Source organism: Crocodylus siamensis, chromosome 2, assembly GCF_052110815.1.
Source record: "Crocodylus siamensis isolate JL-2025a chromosome 2, ASM5211081v1, whole genome shotgun sequence".
NCBI lineage: Eukaryota > Metazoa > Chordata > Crocodylia > Crocodylidae > Crocodylus > Crocodylus siamensis.
In genome coordinates this window covers 184,357,922-184,380,823 of record NC_143396.1, presented here as the reverse complement: position 1 = coordinate 184,380,823, position 22,902 = coordinate 184,357,922, and the positions used below count along the sequence as shown (strand labels likewise).

General features: G+C 42.5%; 1 protein-coding gene across 2 annotated transcripts in view; it reads right to left on the bottom strand.

Moving 5' to 3' along the window:
- Window positions 1-304: 304 nt before the first annotated feature.
- The window catches only part of SERGEF (secretion regulating guanine nucleotide exchange factor), a 276,067-nt gene continuing 253,469 nt past the window's right edge, over window positions 305-22,902 (bottom strand). For both annotated transcript variants that reach the window (XM_090032562.1, XM_090032563.1), the window contains one exon: window positions 305-6,682. In XM_090032562.1, coding sequence (XP_089888688.1) covers window positions 6,495-6,682 — 188 coding nt within the window. In that variant the 3' untranslated portion in view covers window positions 305-6,494. The remainder of the gene's footprint in view (window positions 6,683-22,902) is intronic.

The window sequence follows — 22,902 nt, the reverse complement described above, 5'->3', positions numbered from 1 at the left end:
GAAATATTGCAATTTACACTGTCGGCAGCATATTATGCTTCAATGGCACTGCTGTTTACACTCTCAGGAGTGTATTGCGCTTTATATGACTTTGGGACGTAGCAAAATAAAACACCCCCAGAGGTGTTTTAGTTTGCTACCTAACTACCTGCAACAGAGGGAAGCACCAGGCCCTGTGCAGCTCAGGGGCTTTGCAGGCAGCCTGGCGGCAGCCTGAGTAACCAGGCTCCACTGAAGGAAAAAAAAAAGTTGCAAGCCTGATCTGTGCAGATCAGGCTTGCAACTTTTTTTTTTCATCCCTGGAGCCCACCTGCCTGCCTGCGCTGTGCAGGGGCCCAGTGTTTCCTTTCGTGGCTGTGGGGAGGTGGGGGCAGTGCTTCCCTCCACAGCTGTGGTGCCCCTGGGACTGCTTGGGCCAGGTGCTACCTGACGGGTGCCACCGCCACAGAGGGAAGGAAGTACCAGCCCCTCCTGCCTTGCAGCTCAGAGACTGCTCGGCCTGCTGGCAGCTTGCCTCACCCCTCCATGCCGAGAGGCAGTAAGGATTGGTCCTGACCCTTGTGTACATGCCACAGGGGTTTACTTACTCCACCTTTCTGCCTTCATTTATTCCAAAAGCTTGCTAAGAACTTTTTTCCAACTACTCAGTTGGTCTAATAAAAGGTATCACATCTAGTCAAAGAACCTTGCCTGTTCATTTACTCCTGTACTCTAAGCTTTTCCCTCTCCTCCTGAAAATCCTTTTGATTTCTTTCCTGATTAGGTATATTCAATCAGTGGATAAGCATCTATTTTGAAATCGACAGAATTCAATAGAATCCACTGACTCCAATGAGTGTTGGACTAAGTGACAGCCAAACGGTGATGGCTTTTAAAACATGAAAGAGTTAAGCTCTAAGGCTGCTACTGATGGCTAACACCATTTGTTGCATTTCCAAACTCAGCTTCAAGAACCAGGATTTCAAACACATTCCATAACATAAAAATCAATCACATTCTTCCTGCAACACCATAGTTTCCCCATACTCTGCCATTTTGCTGAGCGACAGTACCCCTCTCTTCTCATGTAAATAGAAACTGCCAGGTAATTCCAGATGGCAAGAACCATAGACACATCAACATTACTGAAAACATATGAATACTAAAGGGAAGTGTCAGTGTAGGGTGGGTGAGTAAAAAGGAGAAGAGAATAACTGGGTCTTTTGCTGGGTTGGGAAATGGCCGTGCTAGCTGAAATACGAGGACATTTTAAATTTCTTCAAACACTCAAACCAAAACAGTTGCAAAACAAGAAGGAATGAAGGACACCAAAACAGCTAACCATATCAATGATACCTAAATAGATCTCCTAGAAATCACAAGACCTCAGAAATAATAAATATATTCTTTCTTCCTTCTTTCCGACAAACCTAAAACAGGTTAGAAAAATCTTTAGCTTCCCAGAAAGTTTATGACTAGTGCACAGGGAGTCTGCACAAATAATAATGGGATGCAGACAATATACGACTTTCAGACAACCAAAGTATATAAAATAGACTCTGTTTTTTCAAAAAGCCTGAAGCCCTCTGGGCTGCATGTCACCTCTAAACCTGTTTTTCCATTGAAAGTTATTTTCTATGCTCAACCTTTATTCAGCATGAAAGCCAGGCATGTCATCAGGTTTGCTTGTCTTCAGATAATGAAAAAAAGTCTGCTTATAATAACCCAATGCACTCATGCTTGCTTACCTTTTTAGTGTTATATTACAGCCTTCCTATTTGCATTTGAATGTGGATGTAGGATTCTTATGTAAGAGGCCTTCTTTGTTTAGTAAGGAAGACCTGCATAATATGTTACTTTTTACAGGTAGGGCTGTTCCAGGGGAATTAATGTAGTACCGTGGCTCCTCGTTCTACTGTGCTCATGGACAGACAGAAATCAGAAATGTGTTTCATATCTTGCTGAAGAAGACCAATAAAAGTCTTCCTGCTCTCTTGAAAGCAGCAAGAAAGGGGGTTTCTGACAGAGGTTGGGACTTTTCCTGCATTCTCCCTTTCCTATAGGCTGTCCTTTCAACTGAAAGCCTCTCCACACAAAAGGTATCAGCCGACTGAAGGTTTTATTCTGCAAAACACAGAATGCTGGCAAACTGAAAACAAAACAAAGCAAGTTACTATGGTATTTATTGTTAAATGAAAAATCAAAAACTTGCTATTAATATTCTATTCTGTGCATACTGAAATACTGTTATTAATTATTTGTACTACAGTTGCAACTTGATGACTCGTATAGCATTGTATAACACAGTGGAGTTCCAAACCAAGTCCCTGCTCTGAGAAGCTTTCAGTCTACATGGATAAAACAAACATGGCAAGAAAGAAAGTGTTGCTCTCCCGCTTTTAAAGGTGAGAAACTGAAACCAAAAAGGAGTCTGGCAGACTCAGGAGCTGACCCAGTCTACTACCATAACCACAAGACCGTTGTTCTCCTTAAGAAATAAAGTCTATGATAGAAGACATTTTTCTCCGATCCTTCCATCTCCCTGTGTTTTCAATTTCACATCGCTGAAAAATTGGAAAGCATTTAGCTTAAGAAATCACAGGCATTTCTGATATAGAATTTGCATGACTCTTCATAACTGAATTTCAACACCAATATGCATAAATCAAAATGCCTGTAAAGAGACAATCTGGAACTCTTTGAGTTTTGGAGTATGTATACCAGCTAACCAATTGGTTAAGGCTTTGCTCCCAACAAAATTACCCTGCAAGGTCAACTTAACAGAGCAAAACAACAAGTTTGATAGATTTATAGAAAAGGAAGGGGAAAGAATAGGAGGAAACAGTATAGGAGCTGCTAGAAGGCACAAGAAACCTTCAATTTGTGTAGGAGATTAGGATCTAAAAGAGGGCTGTCAAACTCATCTGGCCCTATAGTCTGGATGGGTAGTGCAAGGCTGGGCAACATTAGACTCATGGACCCAACCCACTGCCTGCATTCCTGATCCAACACAGTTGGCATCCACCTGGCTGGTCCACGACACCAGCCTGAGTCAGTGCCACGTGCACTACAGCCTGGCGCTGGTCTGACTACAGCCCAGAACCCAGCCCAAGTGAGTGCCACAGGCAACACAGCCCAAGACCAGCCCTAGCATGTTCCATGGGCAGCACAGCCTGGGACCCAGCCCCAGAATGCTGTGTCTGGCACGTGTCCCAGGTACTGTGCCCAGGGATGGTCTGGCTCAGCAAAAGGGGCATCACTAACGGCTGGATTATGGATCTCCGTGGGACAGATCTGGCCTGCAAGCCATATGTTTGACATCCTTGGTCTAGAAGTTATCAGGATCAGAGCCAATGAATGACAAGCTGGGCAGCTAGGAAGAAATGTAGGACCTAATAGATTGGATGGTATATTACCATAAATACATATACCTAACCCATGGCAGGGGGAGGGTCAATGTTTCAGTGTCACTTCTGTCCTTTTGTTTTTGGGGGTTTTTTTTTGCTTTATTGGACCACTTTGGCCACATACAAGTGTTTGAATGAACGACAGGAAGTCTTGTAGTCTTGTTCTCCCAATCGAAAAACCTACCAGGAGAGCATGGTATAAACAGCAGAGGGGTCAGGTTGGTGCTGGTGTTGCCAATGGTACACAGCCAGGGGGCTCCCAGCATCCCACCATGCTCTCAGGTCCCCTGGCTTCCAGAGAGCACTGAGACCAGTACACAGGCCAACAGTGTCTGGCTGGTGGCACTCCCCTAGGGATGTCCTGCTTACATCCCCCTCCCTCCCACCCTGTTGTGAGGCTTTTGGAGGAGACCCAGAGTATGTCTCCTCTCTTCTCAGTTGCAGAAGTGTCAATTTCTGGGCCTGGATCTGGGTCCTGGTCTGGATATTTAGGTCTCAGGGATGTGGGGATCTAGAGCAGTGGTCTCCAAAGTGGGGTGCGCAAGACAATCCATTGGGGTGCGGGAATAAAATATTAGAACTTCTATTTATATTTATATAAATATACATATATTGGGGGTACGTGCTCAAAATTTTTTTTACTGATAGGGGTATGCGAATATACATATACATATATTGAGGGTGCATACTCAAAGATTTTTTACTGATCGGGGTGGCGATCAAAGAAGTTTGGAGACCACTGATCTAGAGGGGTGTACATGTCAGTGTTGTCGGGGTCTGAGTGTGGGGGGTCTAAGTCTCATGGTTCTGGCAGTCTGGATCAAGTGCAGAGGACACAGATATCTCAGCACCCTTTGTCTCTCTGCAGCCCTAGTGCACAATTGCAGAGCTGGTGAGAGGGGATGGGCTTTCCTGGCCCTGGGGCAGTTAGAGGGAGGGGTCTGCTCCATGACTGGCTGGAGCAGCGGATGGAACAGTGAATTCCAGCCTGAGTGACAAAATGTCCCCCTGGAGTTGGGATGGATGGAGGGAAGTAGATGCTGAAAGACAGAGCTGTGCCTTCTATCTCAATAGTAAGTGTACACATGCACTCCTTCTCCTGGGAGAAATTCTCAGGAGCCATTTCTACTGGGCTGCAATTGGGTTAATTTTCTCCTGGAACTGACATTTTTAGTCTGGGAGAAAATGTGTTTGTGCACTTTGGGTTTCTACACAAAACCTGAGATTCTCCCAGTAGAAACATAACATTTGCACATAGTCTTTACTATTTGTTTTCTTTTAGTAGCTTTGATCAATTGATATGATCTTCATACTTTTCTGAAGTCAGTCATTCAGGTTTATTTTCCATTGAAACTGGAAAAATATCTGGAACCTAGTCCCTGATGTACTATACTATAGAAACATCCCTGAAGCCCATATTACATCAAAAAACTCATATTACATCACTTTTCAGGCTTTTTAAGACAACTAGACAACAGGCTCATTTACTTCTAGACACTTAACTGATGTGGGCCTCATTAAAAATGGATAGTCACCACAGAGTGGTATTCCCTATATTTAGAATATGAAATACCTCAAATACTACAAGTAAATTTAACTACTGTGGGTGGTAAACATCCAATTTAATGGTCATCACTGCATTTGTGTGAAAAAAAAAGAATCTACCAAATGAGTTGTTTTAAATCCTGCTTAACACAATGAGTCAGAGACATTTTGAAATGAAATCCCCCTTCTGCCATTTCTTCCCAAAAAAATCATCACTAAGACTAAATTTTTTATACAGAGCACTATCTGAGAAAAAGTAATTCTGGCCTAGTTTTAAATAATCAAAGGATAATAGGCTCACTTAGAGCTTGCCTAAAATTACCAGGATTTCTTTAGTACTTTTGCATATTTAAGTGGAAATCTCTAGCATCTTTTTTGTGAGATTGTGAGAAGTTCAGAAATTTGGAAACGCAGAAGCTGCTATACTGGAGCAGAGCAATGCATTACCAAACCCTGTACCCTGTTTCCAGTGGCCAATATCAAGCTGGGGTAACAAGCCATGAACGTGACTCCTACTTAGAGAGGTTTTCTCAAGCCCATACATCAAGAGTGGCTTATACACCAAAGCAGAAGGAATTCTGTCCCTTCCAAAAGCTATTGACAGTTACTGGGAGTATACTCTTTTTGACAGAAGCTTAGAAATGAAGCTTAACTGGCACAGAAGAAGGGCAAAGGGCCTTGACTATTTACAGAAAAAGAAAGAATGCTACCATACTTCTCCCAGTGTCGAAGAGTTGGCACGTGGCTAAGCTTTAGAAAGAATCCCTTTACATTTTGTTTTACATGAACTTGTTGGCATATCTATGTTATAAATCCACAGGATTTGGGCATGCACTGCAGAAGGCAATTCAATGATAGCAGTATCATTATACTAGCATAATAGTAAGATGCAAACATTTTCAATCTCAGTCAGAGGGCCACCCCCCTTCCTTTTCTCCTGCAGCCTTCTAAATTAGACTTACTTTATCCTTAGAAACAGAACTTGTTCTGTTTTGTTCTTAGAAATATCAGAAAAATTAGGATTCATATTCACCAATATGTGCATTTAATATGGACCTATTTTTACAAGCTGAGGATATTCACGGCTCCAAGAAATAGGAGATGCATGTGCTCAGCAACATATACCAAAACATGTACTCTGAAGCCTTAAACTACTTCCTTCAAACCCCATCCAAACTCTCCCCTATGTCAGTGAATAACACTTTTTCTAATAATAATCAGTTTTCACCTACTAAAACCATTCAAGATAACTTTGTATGTTGTTGTTATAAATGTTGAAGGAAAAGTCCTTCCTGCTTCATTTATGCTACGTCAAAGCAAAATGTTTATTCATTTCACCCACAGGCAGTAAAGTCATCTCCTGTGAAAAGAATGTGTGAAATAATTTACAGTAATATATTTATGCACATCTCTATTAAACAGCTTTCTCAGCATAATAGCTCATTTTTTGACTTTAGAATGAAGGGATTTGTACCCTTTGTTCTCTCTACACCTTTAGCACTAATAACTAATTCTCACAAAACTTCTGAGGAGCCATACACAAAGATGTCCAAACCCATGAGGCTATGATTCCCTGTGAGTAACATTTAATGGAGTCTGACAAAGAGCCATGGAGTGTCCTGCCCCACATCCAATTAAGAACAGTTCTGCAGAACCAAAAGCTGGGATTGGCTTCGGGGCATAAATATTTGTTTCTGTACCATCTCCGCACATGCCATGTTCATTCCATCCCCATGAGAAACATTGGCTACCTAAAGAGAGAGGAAACAAGAGTTGAAATGAGTGTACTGGTCATAAACAGACATGGACAAGCAAAAACAGTTATTTTATTCAAGTCTATGTGATCAAACTGTCTTTTAATTGGGTTCTAAGAAGTTCTGCCTGGCTAGGGAAGACCTTTGGTGATTTCATGGAACTGTAATGTGACAGAAAAAGTCACGGTCAGCTTGTTCCATCCTGCTTCTTAACAAGTAAAAAGAAAGAAGGAAGTTAAAAGAACATGGAGATCTGAAAGTAAAATTTAGCAAGATGGTAACTGATTATTTGTACAGGACCATAAAAGTATGCTGGACATTCAATAAGCAAAGGAAAATGCTTCCAAAAAGCTTACAGTGTAGGATGCTCATTCAGTAAGCTTCTCCAAGCAGGTGGCACCTTGTTATATGCACTAAAGTACATTGCAATACAGGGACTTCAAAATGAGGAACTTTGTAGACAAAGCAGCAGAGGAAGGAAGCAATACTTAAGTACCATCATATTTTTATTTTGATTTTCACTCTACATCTTGCTCCTTTAACTTCCTTTTCTGCTTACCCAAGTTCTTGATAACTTGGCACAGTAGTTATTTATGACACTTTCTTTATCTGCCATGACATACTTGACTAATTGGCTTTATATTTCCCTGCTTTCTATTATTACTATTTATTTCTTACTTCTTACTCTTTTTGAACCAAATGAAGGTCTGTGAATGATTCTTATTCTATGCTACCTAAAATCACACTATGGATTTGAGCCTTTTCCTATAAAAGGCTGGGACAAGAGAAAAATCTTTTACACTGAATAGACCAGTATATCCCCTTTTTTCTCCTTTTCTCTCTCTCTCTCTATCATGTTTCATGCTAACCCCCTGGCAAGGCCACATACTTTTGCAACTTCACCATTTGTTTTAATGTGTACAAAGAAGGGCTGTTTTTTTTTAAAAAAAAGGTTCTCTCATTCTCTTTTGCATTCCTGCAATAAAACAGAAATCTACTTTATACCGTATACTGGTTCCGTGCATATTTCAGCTACATTCTATTAGCCTGGTATTACAGTTTTCTCTTTTTTGTAAGTGCTTATTAAAATTAAAATTCTATTAAAACCAGATATATTTAAACCCCAAACTTTACTACATTATGTAAATTAGTTTTCCAGTAACCCTTAAATGAGATGACTAAGAGAACAGACAAGTTTCTTTGGGCAAATCTGATATCTTTTATTAGACCAACTAAAATTTTTGGAAAAATTGTTCTTTACAAATTTTCAGGTACAAACACTGACACCCCTGATGACTAAGAGGAAGCATTCATAATCTCAGAAGGAATAAGCATTGTCAAAGCTGAATATGTGTTTTATTAACAACCTGAGCTCTAGTACCAGTGCACATTTGGGGTCCATACGTTTTGATGCAGTGTCTGCTCTGATGCAGAAAAATACAGAATAAGCAACAAATGTAAAACATACAGCCATAAGCAAAGATCATCGGCTGACTGGGCAACTAAGGGTACATAGGAATTTATTTGTAAGGATGAGGGACAGGTTATAATCCATCAACAAATGAAAATCAACTTATACAAGCTAGAAGAAGACATTACTAACTATGACAAAGTGAGGGTTTTACTACAGGACACTCATAGCAAACCCACTTCCCCCAAAATACTCACCATAGCACCACAAACAACTCCTTTTAGATAACAGCGAAAAAAAATATCTCCATCCTACCAAGAGGCTGTTTGCATTTACATTTGCATACCATCCTTCTTTTGATATCTACTTCAGCCTGCATCTGCATTTGGCGTGAGATGAGCATGCTAGTAGGGAGGGAAAGACTGCAACAAAACCTGGATAGGTTACAGGAGTGGGCTGACATAAACAGGATGTGTTTCAATACTGACAAGTGCAAGGTGCTACACTTAGGCAGCAGAAACCAGCAGCACACTTATAGAATGGGGAACTCCCTTCTTGAGAGCATGGAGGTGGAAAGGGATCTTGGAGTCATTATTGACTCCAAGATGAACATGGGCCGACAACGTGAGGTCACGGTTGGCAGGGCTAACCCGACCTTGTCGTGCATCCACAAGTGCATCTCAAGTACAGCCAGGGAGGTGATCCTCCCCCTCTATGCGACGCTGGTCAGGCCACAGCTGGAGTACTGTGTCCAGTTCTGTGTGCCCCATTTCAGGAGGGATGTGGACAACATTGAAAGGGTCCAGAGGAGGGCCACCCACATGATCCGGGGATTACAGGGCAGACCCTACATCGAAAGACTGTGGGACCTAAACCTGTTCAGCCTTCACAAGAGAAGGCTGAGGGGGGACCTGGTGACTGTCTATAAACTCACTAGGGAGGACCAGAAGGGTTTGGGGGAGACACTGTTTCCCCTAGTGCCCCCTGGCATAACAAGGAACAATGGACACAAATTATTAGAGAGTAGGTTTAGATTAGACATCCACAAGAACTACTTCACAGTTAGAGTGGCTAGGATCTGGAACCAACTTCCTAGGGAAGTGGTGCTGGCTCCTACCCTGAGGATCTTTAAGAAGAGGCTTGATGACTACCTGGCTGGACTCATTTGAGTCCAGTCTTTTCTCCCGCCCAGGCGGGGGGTCGGACTCGAAGATCTACAAGGTCCCTTCCAACCCTACTTCTACGATTCTATATGCTTCCCCTGACCTGAGGAAGGGCACTCAATGCCTGAAAGCTTGTCCAACAGCTCTCCCAATAAAAGTTGGTAAAATAAAAGATATCATAAAAAAGCCTTGCCTCTTGACATTTCCTGGACCAGCAGGATTACAACAATACTCCAGCCCTAAAAATGGTTCATGCAATGTTGACACTGTATATGCATTCACTCTCATTTCCTCCTAATGGCTTTATAGCTCTCCATAATGGTCCCTTGTTTCCTACCTAGTGGCTTCAGGATACTCCCCCTTTTTGTCCATCTCACATTCTTCCTCTCTCTACTTCTCCAAAACCATATCTTCCAAAAAATCAGCCCAAGTTGATCATCTCCCCGTTAATTTCTTCATCTCATCCCTGACCAGAATTGTGACTGGACTTGTTTGTGCCTGTTTGGCTTAGAGCCAGATTCTGAAACCCTCACTCAAAATTAATAATAAATATTCTTTGCTCTATGAAAATGCAATTGATTTCAGCAAGACTGCTCATGGTTGAAGGTACTACTCAGTGAGTGCATCTATACATGCAGTTAGCATGTAGCAATAAACTACAGTGCAGTTTGCATTGGAGTTTATTGCTCCCGGGTGCAGTGTTTACACAAGCACCTGGGACTCCAGCATGTAGAGTAAAAGCAGAGCAGCCCTGGCTGGCAGAGGATCTGGTGTGGGGTCAGCCTACCAGCCTAGGGCTGCTCCATCCTGACTCAATGTGTTGTAGAGGAGCTGGCAGGGACATGAGGGTGCTATAGTTTGGGGCTAGCTGGCAGGCAGCCCCCACACTGCAGCACCCTTATGGCCCACCAGCCCTGGTCACCATTTACACATGTGTTTTGGTGCACTTAACTACTCCACTGTAGGACAGTACTTGTCCTGGACTACAGCTGAGTTAATTAATTGACTGCACCCTAATACAGGCACACATGTAGATGGTGATACTTTACTGGGGAGCTAACAAGTCAGGTGAGTAAAGTCAGCTGCAGTAAAGTGCACATGTAGATGCACCCAGTGTAAACCACAGTATCTGAATCTGGCCCTTACTGTATAGGTTTCAGAGCAGGGATTATTTCTGGCCTTCCCTGTAGCCCAGTCCTCAGATGCACTTAACAACTTCAACAACAGGAGTCGCAGTTGCTCAACAACTCACATAAACAGACTTCAGGAGCATAAAAACTGTAAATTAATGTCATTGTACACATTAAGGAAGCAGTATCAGCCAAAAACACAGTTCATATGGAAAAATGGACTTAAACCAAAGCCATCTTACTTTGGTAAGCCCAGCTTTTAATGGGTTCAGGATTAAATTTGTATGTCTAGCTCAGCCTCTCCAAATCAATTATACAGCTCCTGCAGTACAATGAATATTTAGACATCGTTTTGGACTTGTTCTGAGCTTCTTCAATAGCAACACTGAAAATCAGAAGCTACTGGACCCTCATATCGATTAGTCCCTCTTAAGACATTCAAAATAATACTAAAAGATTAAGGCCATGTGTAGATGAAATGAGGGACATGTGTGCACAACACTTTAAAGTGGGCTAAATGCTTTTGCACCACTTTAATGGTGTTGTTTGCACGTGTCGGCAGCGTATAGCGCAGTAATTCCAGCCGTCGTAGCAAATTCAGTGGCATAATGTGCCTTAAATGACTTGGGACGCAGCAAACTAAAACTCCTCCGAGGAGTTTTAGTTTGCTGCCGTACAGCTGCAGAGCGAAGCACCGGGCTGTCTGTGCACTTCAGGGGCCGTGCAGGAAGCCCGTACAGGCAGCCTGGCAGGAGCCCAGGAAGGCAACTTCTGCTCAAGAAAAGCAGCAAGCCTGATTTTTTTCCCCCTGGAGCCTGCCTGCCTGCCTGAGCTGCGCAGGGGCCTGGTGGTTCCCTCTGCAGCTGCAATGCCCCCCAGGACTGCCCAAGCCAGGTACATCTGGGCAGGTGATGCCTGGGGGGTGGGGGTGGGGCCACCACTGCTGTGGAGGGAAGCACCAGCCTCTCGCGCAGCCCAGGGACCCCCATGAGTGCAGCTGGGGGAGCAGGGCGGGGGGCCAGGGGGCTATTGCAAAGCACCCCACACAGTGTGGGGCAGTGGGGGGCAACAGGGATTGCCCCCCACCTGGCAGTACCTGCTAAGTCAGGGCTTTTTCTTTCAAAGTGCTGGGACGGGCCTGGGTGATTCAGTTTACAGACACAAGAGAATCATATTGAATGAATGAATGAATTAATATGTGGATACTTTTCCACAAGTGACTGAGCCTCTGTACTAAGAGAGGTCAGTTAAACTCGCCTGTGCCTCTGTTTTGTCATCTGTAAAATGGGAAACAAAGTCACTCCACAGCTTGTACTATCAGGTAATGAATACTGAGGTTAGTGGTATCCAGCCAATCCAAGTGAAGTGGAGGTGGCACCAACTAGTTGCATTTAAAAAGTTCTCTGACTCCTGGATGAAATCATGAGGAATGAGTTTGCAATTTTGTGTAGGTCACAAACAAATTTTAGATGCAAAGGCTGTCCCCAAACTTCTGCTGTTGTATGGTGGTCACAGTCTGGCAAAAGTTGTGACTCACAGTTATGAGTGCATTATATTGCAAGCTTACACTTTCCTCAAAGGAAATAATTACAATAAATAAGTCAATTGAAAAAAAAATAGTCAGCATGCCTCCAATTAAGAGTAACTAACTAATGGTAGAAATGCAGATGAGAGGGAAGCATAATTAAGAATCACCAGTGCTTATTTTTTTTGAATTAACAATTGAAAGTCTACTGAATTTAAGATTCTGGAGAGATTAGAACAAGCAGCTTCACTTTGCTTGTGAGTTTAAATAAGAGCATTTGTTGTTCTCTTGGCAGGTTTTCATGGTAAGGGAAAGATTTTAAGATAAGCATTTTTCAAACTACTGTTTTTCTTCTTTCCTTCCTCCCTATTACACTATCCCAGTCAAAGCAAGGGTTACAGGTTTTCAAGATTTACGAGATTTCACTGACTATAGCAGTTTCCCGGAAACACTGATAGGGAGAAGATCGATGGAGGTAACTAATTCTGACCTGTCTGAAGCAGGACTTTTCTCCCTTTACAATACACTGACAACACTTTTGCCTTTCTAGGACTAACTCCGTCTCTCAAGCCGTTCAAACAATGTGAGAAAGTTAGGAAGATAATGATTTCTTAAGCACCAGACTGTGATCCCTAGATTGGGAGATAAATTAGGGACAGAAATTACACTGGTATAAATTACTGGAAACAGGTTCAAATCTGTAACACAAGAGAAGTGCAGGGGACCTATACATGAGGACTGAGGCTGCTCTGACGTGCTGGAATCAATTAACTGCCTCCTGCACCTTGTGTATCAGTGTCCCAGTGCTTCAAAATGGTGACAGGGGCACTTGAATTAAAACTTGTCAAATGAGCTTTAGTTCAAGTGCCCCCGCTGCCATTTTTAAGCATGGGAACGCTAACACAGGAGATACGGTGGAATTTTAATTAAAGGAGCAATCAGAGCCACTAGAATTAAAGCGCTGCCTCCCCCAGCCCCAGAGCACATGTAAAAGTGCCCTTGGGGTACATAAACCACTTTCAAAGTGGCTGAAACTAGTTTATGTAAACTTGGATGGATATAGCATCAGACTTAGCTGATTTAGGTTAAATCAGTTTATTGAACTTCTGTTCCAGACCCCCTCAAGATTCAAGTTAACTCACAGTCCTTCAGCATCCCAGGATGCTTTGCATGTCCCCCCACAAACCTCCCCTCACAGGGTGGCAGGCTAGCCTTGGCTCAAGTTGTCTGCTCCAGTTGAGCAGGGAGGCATGATCCTGTGCCCCGTGACTTCTGACCTAGGCCACTGTAGGCATGTGGCTACATTTTTGAAATCAATAGTGAATGCCTGTTCACTGGCTTATCATTTCAATCTAAGTATCTTAAACTAACCTGTGAAGACTGAATTAATTAATCCTCAGGCTTTTTGACTATCTGTACTTAGCCCTAGTGATGGTGTACTGGGGTCACGCTTAACCAGCAGTTAGCTTAGTTTTCATAAGAGCTTTCCACTCTGCATTTCATTGCATGCAAAAGAATGTACAATGCATTATACAATCACTTACAAGAACCATTATTAGGCATGTCGTGAAGTCAACATTCAGGAGTTAGTATTAAGTAAATACAATGTAGCACACAAAATATAGCGCTTTCACCTTACAGGGCAAGAAAAGCAAGTCCTATTTATAGGGAATATAATTTTGGTAATTTAACATTTTTGCAACAATTTACTCCTGCCACACTTGTCGCTTTTGCTGTGAGCTTTGTTACTACACATTCTAAGTGATTAGTCCAATGCACAAATGTCATTTTTTGTACTGGGACTCCCTATTTATTTAACTGGAGGAGTTTCACTCAACTCCAGCAAAGCCAAACGAGCTGAGACCATTAAGTTTTGAGCTATCTGGAATAATTCACTGCTAAATGGAATTATTAGTGAGACAGTAAATATTTAAAAAGAGATAAGAAATGGAAAAATAGGTGATTTACCATTTGGACTGATTATATAATGTCTAACTAGATTGTTTTTAGAATATCAATGAGGGGTTTGAATACATCTTCCTGAGGCTAAAGAATATCTGACAAATCTCTTATTGCCTTTATTAGTAAGAGCAAGAAGAAAAGCTGACCAAAAAAAGGATTTTTATACATAATAGGCTACTATGTATACCTGCAGCATACCTTAGGTCAACAGAAGTAGATAACAAACAATAAAGCCTAGGGGGAAAAGTACTACAGTGGACAAGTATGAAGGAACTAATTTGTGAATGCTTGTTGAAAGCAATAATTGAGAACTGGAAGGGAGAGCCAGTGAAGGAAATAAAAAAGGGATGGGATATAGGACATGGTCAGAACAACAGGCCAAAAAGATAGTATTGGCAGCAGTGTTTTGAATGGACTGGAGGGAAGGGAGTTTGATGCTGGAAAGTCAAGGGAGCAGAACCTGTGATAATCAAAAGGAGAGCTGATGACTGCTTGACCATTTGGACAAGAATTTAAGTGGTGCAAACCAAAAAAAAATGGTGGGGGTGCCACATCTTAGAAATGTCAGGAAGGAAGCAGCAGAATTCTTCTGTTTCAGTCTGGCATAGCCAAACACCAGAAGCATATCTAAGGGGGGAGAAGTGGTGCAGTTGTACCCCACTTTGATTCATGCTCTACCCAAAGTTTAAAAACAACTGTCTGGCAGTGGCAGCAGCATTTCTATTCAGGCAGAAGTGAGGGAGTCAGTTAAGGTTCATTATAATACACCTGATTTTTTCTAAACACTCCACTCAACATGTGTTAACAACCCTCTCTCCTTTTAATGGTCTTCAGTGGTTCCACTAATCAAGCTATCCTTTGCTCTGTGGTTCTGCTGTTTTTTAGCTTCTCTTATTGTAACATTTATATTACAGCCCTGAAGACTGCTTTTAATGCTACCTAAAAACATTAACTCAGTTGTGGAAATAATTTTCAATGAGACACTGGATATACCATCAAAATGCTGATGATGGCTAGATTTTGTTTTATCAATCTGAAAGAGATGTTAATTTAATCTTAATGACTGTAAGACTAATGAAATCTCTTTTGATTACTTTTTGCTCAATTTGTTGCAGTTTTATACATAATATATAGCAAGTAAATGCACATTCTAATAAAGTTTTATTTGTTTTTGCTTCTATCTTAAACAGAATAATGTAGCCCAAGATGCCTTGCCTATTAGGAAAGCATCTCATTTCTTTTTAACTGCAGAAAAAGGTACGTTCTGGTATATGTGATGGTACACCACTCCATCTGCACCCCCTTTCCAAAACCCTCAATTCACCCATGCCAAACACATGCCCAGACCTTGTTCCTGAGTAACATGGAGGATGGCATAGCTTCCTAAACTAAGGAAAACAGGAGAATGAAGGAAAGACAAGAAATTCAGTTTGTGCTGAGTTATGGATGGAGTGGCTTGTAGGAGAAGACCATCAAACGGACAGGGCAAGAGACAGAAGTGTATGCCAGGACTTGAGAGGCAGGTTTGTGAATCTTTAGTGGGGGCACTGAAGTTCAAGTTACATGAATAGTTGATGCACTTACAGAAAGGGACACTGAGGAAGACAGAAGTGAGCCAAGGGCAATGTCTTTTTCAACAGTACTTAGTTACAAATCACCAGACCAAGCAAGTGCCTTTTACTCTTTCCTTTTTATATAGGTATATATTTAGTTTGTTTTCTGTTTGATCCTGCCTGTTCCAGGTTCTTACTGTTAAAGTCTTGAAGCTTTTAGAGCAGACCCACATGCTTTCAGGAGGAAATTCAGGTTTTATGAACATGACAACCAACAACAAGGCTATGTGCCATCTCCCTCCGAAATGAAACACCATTACAGTGATGTGCATTAATACAGCTACAAATTGTTTGTAACTGGATTTACAACAACCACTACAACATATGCTTACATCTAGTGACTTGTGCATGTGGTAGGGAGGGAGGCAGAAAATTGTTCCATCTCAGTGAGTTAAATGGAATAACCTTTTTGCACAGAATTATTACATTGCTATCTCCCCCTTCCCGTGTAAAGAATAAATATTCAAAGCATTAATGAAATCAGAGGATTCAACAGACTAATCCAATACATATGCAGAACTTCACGTAGCATGCCAGATATAACCCAGTATTACCAGAGATCTGCATTTGCCCCTAAAATCCCAAATATTGAAAAATGGCAAATGAGAGGCCTGTCTCCACAGTGCAGGTACAGTTTGCTTGGGTTTGAAACTTTATCACCTAAACCCAGGCAAAAATCTGGCTGAATCTATTTACTTCAGTCACATGAGTCTGAGGAATATGTCCTTAGGTTTTGTGTCTAGGAGAAAAAAACACACTTGTATTTAAAAAGAAAAGTGCACCACATTGCATTGCAAGGTGCTATATAAAAATCATGTTATTGTTTTAATATCTAAGAAACCGTAACTGTTTAGATAGTCCTCATATTTGAGGATTTTATGCAACAGGCAAGAAGTACTACTACAAGCAAATAGGATACTTGCAATAAATGCAGGTTAGTTCGGGGATTTGATTAAGAAAAAACCCAAGTAAGCTAAAAATTCTTGTATCTTGTCAGATTCATTTAAGTCTGTTCTTACTTTCATTCATTATGGAATTACAATGTTTTTTGCAGTTTTGCTTTAAAGTGGATCGGTACATTTTCTTGTACATTCCTTTTCACTCTTGTTTGAAAGAATCCAAAACTAAAAAAAGCAAAACACAGCCAAAACTTCAGTTTTTGCAGGTTTCTAGTTAGTAGGCACAGACTGTTTTCAGATTAACAGAGTCCATAAGATCACCAGCAGAAATTATGAATAGACCACTAAGGGTTGCTTTAAACCCAGCTCAGGTTTACTATAGTCACACTATAGTAAACACTATATACACTGTGTTACTATAGTCACACAGGCCACTTGTACACGTGACGACAGTTAAAAACCCACCATTTCAATTTAGGGGCTTCCATCACTGTTATGATGAGAGGCTTGGTCCTTTTTCTTTTTTCCCATGGAGGCTGTCCACATCTCCTGTACCCAGGGGTCAAGCTGCTGGTAGGCCTAGAGACCCTGAGCTGCATGGGGGCCCCAGTCCTTCCCTCCATAGTGGCGGCACCCCCCGGGTGGGCTGTTAGTGGGTGGATATAATGGGCAGGGGGTAATGGGCAGGGCGGGAACTGCCACCATGGAGGGAAGGTCCAGGGTCCCCTGCAGCTCAGGGGCCAGTGCCAGCTCATACCCTGGCAGGGGGAGAGGTGGGCAGGCTCTGCACAACAAAAAAGGAACAGGCCCCTTGCTGCTTTTTTTTTTTCCCTCCTCAGCAGAGCCTGCTTGTGCCAGCTGTTAGAAATGGAGTATTGTTAGAAATGCACAGCTTGCACCTTGCACCTGATAAGAAAGAAACACTGCCAAGGACTTTTTTCCTTGCCCAGCCTTGCCACAGCTCTTCTTATACTAAATCACAGACTCTCCCCCAGCTTCTCCCTAGCCTTTCTCATGCAGATTACAGAAGCTGGAATTCAACTGACTGTGTCCTTGAAAGGGGGGGGGGGGGGGTTAAACTCTTGGTGACCTATAGTAGTCTCTGAGCATGCTTAATTAGCTGATGCATATTTACCTCTCCGCCCTGCATACGTAAGTAGTTAATTATAATATACATGTGCTGTATGTAGTGATGTAACCACATGTATGCTTGTATGAAACGGAAGTGAGCTGTAAGAGTTCCTGTTTCTGCACACGTGCCCAGGAGGAAAAAGATAAATACAGCCTGCAAAAATTCCTTGGTGGGTTCAGAGTAATCTGAGTTTTTGACTCTGCTCTGACCCTATTTGCCATCTAATATATGTGTGTCTGTGATACTCTGCAAGCCTCCAAGAAACGGACCGCAATTTTTTGCATCACAGCTGCCAGGGCTGTGCAGCCCCTGAGCTGCAGGGACACCTACTCCTTCCCTCCACAGCAGCAGCACCCCCCAGGGCTGCCTGGGTGGGGTGCTAGCTGTGCAAGTGCTGCTCCAGCTCACAGGGAACACCTGCCAGATCCAACTCTCCCCACGAGCCTGCATGGGGAGCACCTAATTTGAAAGCCAGCTTACAGATCTTTATACAGTCCAGTATTTCTCCTTTACATTATATATGAGAAGTGTCTTAGTCTACTGGGGCAATGATTTTACACCAGTAGAACTCAACTAGTTCTAATGTATTCACTTCTAGTTTGTGGTATGAAAGCAAAATTGCAAACACTAACCATGAAAAATTGCTAAGCGAAGATTTAAGTGTTCAGTAAGCTTTAAACTTATGGCCTGAAAATGGCTAGATGGTATGAGCCTTGCCAGGCATATGACTGGAATGGAGACAGTCCACGGCTCAGACTGGGCCTACGGACTGGCTCTGCACGCCATATCCAGCAAGTAGGGCCACTGAGTACTGCATATGATGTACAGGCCCAATCCAGGGCACACCTGGATTCTAAGGTAGCACTCCACACCGAATCCAGCTTACAGACTATATCTTTGACATCCCTGGTATAAGCATCATTTTAGAAGTCGCCATCTAGAAGGTGGACTGACTCTCAGTATATGTATGGTACCCTGCATAACATGGCTTTGAATCTTGGACAGAGTCTGTGAGCCCTACTGTAAACAAATCAATATGAATGACCTCCTTATCACAAGTTATGAGAAAAAAGATGATCATAATGACATATTTGAGTATATGGGTTTAATGTGAACATGAATTAGTGCTTGGAGTAGGCTAAATGGACAATTAGACTATAGTATATGTAATTTGGAATCCATCCACTTATTTTTGCAACCATCAATGTCTTTCCCATGCAGCCAAGGTAGGAAATGAGAGCAGGACGGATGTAAAAAGTATCTAATGTCTCACGTTGCTCTCACTGTTGTAGTATCCAAGCTCTAATTCAGAATGCTATGTATCCAGTTTCTGAAGAAAAAAAAAATAGCAGTAGGAAGAACATCCTGTTTACAATAATGGAATTATATATACAGTAATGGATGAGGCCTGATGCAGCAACGAGGAACAAGGATGGAATGAGGCACATGTACAATGTATATACACAAGGTATCCATAAATTAGCAATTTATTTAGCAATGAATGAAGAGAGAGAAACAGCACCTGGGCTAGGGACAGACATTCAAAAGGCCCAAGCCTGAATTTATTCACTCTTTGCAGGTTAGTCTATGCTATGCAGCTTAAACTGATTAATAGCTGGACAGACATGCTCTATTACACCAGGAAATGCAGGCACACACCTACAGTGCCTCAAGCCAGAAGCCAGGCAGCAGGAGAGCATGTCTGCCAGTCACTGCCAAAGGGGAGGGAGGAGAGAAGCCCTCCAAGGCTCTCTGGAGCGGAGGGGGTGCGGCCAGGCACAACAGGGGTTGAAGAAAAAGTCCTTTCTCTGAAGCAAGATACTTAACACAGCAATTTGTAAAGCAGACAACTGGGAACTACCAAAAACCTCTGCCTAAGCTAATATACAGCCTAGTAAAATAGTCTAACTTAAAAAGTAAACCAGAAAGACAAGAGTTAATCTTACTAATCTTGAGGGCAGAGTGTCTCCTTACACTACAGTAAGGCATTCAGAAAGGCTTTGTTTACATGTTCTGTTTCATAATATAAATGTAGTTCGCTGCATTATCTGGTGCAACTTCTCCTAACTAAATCTCCAGCACGTGTTTTCATCACTGATGATTGTCAGGTCTTTGCCAACACTTTCCACCTCTCAGTCTGGTCCTGCAAGTCTTAGCTCTGGGCTCAGAGCTGCAGCAGGGCTTGGATCTGCATGAAGATCTGCTTGCTTCTCTCCCCTGCTCAGGGACCACTGTGCAAGCCACACAGACTGCAGCCAAAACCCTGGCATTCGGGGGAGAGAGGAACAGAGGAAGTAATTAACTCCATCCCTGCCTGTTTGAAGGCAGGCCATAGAGGTACGACTGGGGCTGGCAAACTGCAGCTGTGTCCCCAGGGTTTGCCAGCAGAGGGAGAGGTGGGCAGAGGGAGAGGGGATGGAGGGAGAAATTTGCCACAGGGGCCATGGTAGGCCAGCATCTGGCCACACTCTGCCCCTGTTCTGGCTAGAGAGCAGAGGGGAGGGGCCAGTTTGGCTGTGGAGCAGAGAGCCCTGCCCAGCCCAAGAGCATGCTGAGATGCTGGGGGAGTGTGATTTATTTTAAACCAGCAAGGGGTATGGGACAGACATTGCATAAATTGGTTTGAACTGAATCAGTTAAGTTTGATACTACATTTAACCAGGTTTATTTCAAACCGGTTTCAGCCATTTTCAAACCGGTTTATGTGCACTGAACACCTGTTCTGTTACAGGTTTAAACCAGTTTCTGATCACTTAACGAGTTCATGTGTAATGTCTGTCCCTAGTCCTGAGGTACATATAAAAAGGCCAGCAGATGAAGAGAATAGTGGTTGGGGGGAAAAAATAGTTCTCTGTTTCATACAACCAGATACATCATATTCTGCATTCTTTATCACATAAAGGAAGTTTTGAACATCATGCTAATAATGGTGCACACTCACAAATGCAAACTTTGCAGACAGGCTTCAGCAGTAGAGATATTCTGCTGTTCTGGCAGGGCATTCCCAAATCACGATGTGCCTCAGTCATTACAGAAGTCATGGCATACTTATTCTGAACAAGTGTTTCACATTTCTACATGGAACAGACTTGGTATGTGTTACTATTCAAGGTAATTTATGCATGGTTATTTTCCCCCCTTATTTATAGATTGCCATGGATGTTAAAAGGAAACCCATTGAAATTAATTCCATCAAAAAAAAAATCTGAATATTCCTTGGTACAGCATAACCTCATAAATCCAGCATGCTCGGGACCAAGCACCTGCCAGAAATTTAAAAATTACGGATTTTTTAAAAGGAGCGGCAGCCGCATGTGGAGCAGAGACACAGGGTGGTGGATGGCGGTGGTGTGCAAGCTTCCCCCTCTACTGCTCTGGGACTGGCCGTTGCTATTCCCCAATGTACTGTATTTTTAAGAAGTGCTGAATTTTTGAGAATTTTGGATTTTTGATATCCGGATTTATGAGGTTATACTGTACCTAGAAAAGCTGGACCCTAAATTTATGTTTCCCTATTGAAGTTTGAATATCATTTTAATATCACTGTTAAAATGTTATCTCTGCAGGGCTTTTAAGGCTGGTGGGAAAGAGCTATTGTCCAAGGGTTAATGGTTCACATTTTGGATTTCAGTTTGTTTTTACAAAGCTAAGACAAACCTGGAAGCACTTATTAAGGCTACACACAGAACATAGGAGTGATGTGTAAGCTATCTGCCAGGTAGTTTCAAAAGCCCACTTCAGTTCACTCTTCACTGGAAAACACCTCTAACTTAACACAAAGCCTAACATAAACTCAAGATTTCAATTGTGCAGGGAAAGAATTGATCTTCCTCATTGACAAAACAGGAAGGTCATAGTGCACATGAAACACAGCAGCTGCCGTGCCAACAGGATTACTCATTAAAAAAGAGCTTGTTTTCAATGTCTGTAATAAAAGAACTAATCTTTCAAACAGGGTCTCTGGAGTATAAGGCAAAACTCCTGACAAAGAAATTATCCACTAGGAAGATTTATCTCAAGATTTTGCAGATGACTCAATAGCATGTGGTCCATTGGGATACTGGGCATGGCAGAAAGTGACTTTCATGTATGAAAGTTATATTCCTACCCCTAAACATTCTGATGAATAAATACACCAGAACTTTGTTTGAATGGTGCAAATAGTGAAAATAACATGACTTTTTCATCATAGCTAGGGATGTAACTTACACGTAAACTGGTTTAAGTCATCAAAAACTGATTTAAACCTGTAACAGAACAGAAGCTCAGTGCACAGAAACCAGTTACAAAATGGCTGAAACTGGTTTAAGGTAAACCTGGTTGAATGTAGCATCAGATTTAACTGATTTGGGTCAAACCGGTTTATGAAACTTCTGTCCCAGACCCCTCCCTGGTTCAAGTTAAATCACAGTCCCCCAGTATCCCAGCATGTTCTTCAGCTCTGGGCTGGGCTATGCTGTCTGCTCCAGAGAGCAGGGCTGGTCCCACCCCTCTACTCTGAAGCAGTGAGGGCTGGCTGACAAGGGAGTGGGAGGGCAAGCCCGACTGGGGATGCAGCCCAGTCTCCAGGACCGAAGAGAACCTGCCCCCCCGTGGCTGGGGTCTGAGGCCACAGAGGGGGATTAAACACCCCTTCCCCTGCTCAACTTTACTGCTGGCTGTGACTGTGATCTACAAATCCCAGAGGCACCTGGAACCAGGAAGAAGAAATGATAAGCAACCCTGCAGTGTCCTGCTGTTTTGATTTTGGACTACAAATCTCAGGGGCGGTAGGAAGAGGAAGTGAACACACAGCCCATGCTGGTTACATGCCAGAGAGCAGTGCTGTAGTGCCCCCCTGCCCTGGCCTGAGCCACTGCAGGCATGTGGCTGCATTTCCTGAATCAAAGGTAAATGTTCGCTTCTGTTTCAATTTGATTTTTACAGCTTAGACTAACCTGCAAAAAAGGAATCAATTCAGCCCTGGGCTTTTTGAACATCTGTACTTAGCTCATAGGTTAAAGTTAAGATCTGTCATCCTTACTCCAGCTATTATTGGATTGTTGATTTCAGTGAAGTTGTATGATAAAAAAACTGCCTGTGAAGGACAGTACAACTCAGTCTGAGTAAGGATAACAGAAGTTGGCTCCTAAGTGGAAGATCCTTTCACAGAAGTAACATGGCAAAAGTGAGCTGTAGAAATGCATCTACCGGAGACGTAGGCCGTAATGGAACCAATCGTCCATTGCTTGCACTGGTGTGGAGTCATTTACACAAGTGTGATGTGGGTGTACACTACCAAATCAGTATGGTAGGGCTTTAAACCCAATCTGAACTGATGTAAATGAATAAGCAAGGTTTGAGCAACAGGGTCAAAGCCCTTGGTTTTAGTTACTTAAAATC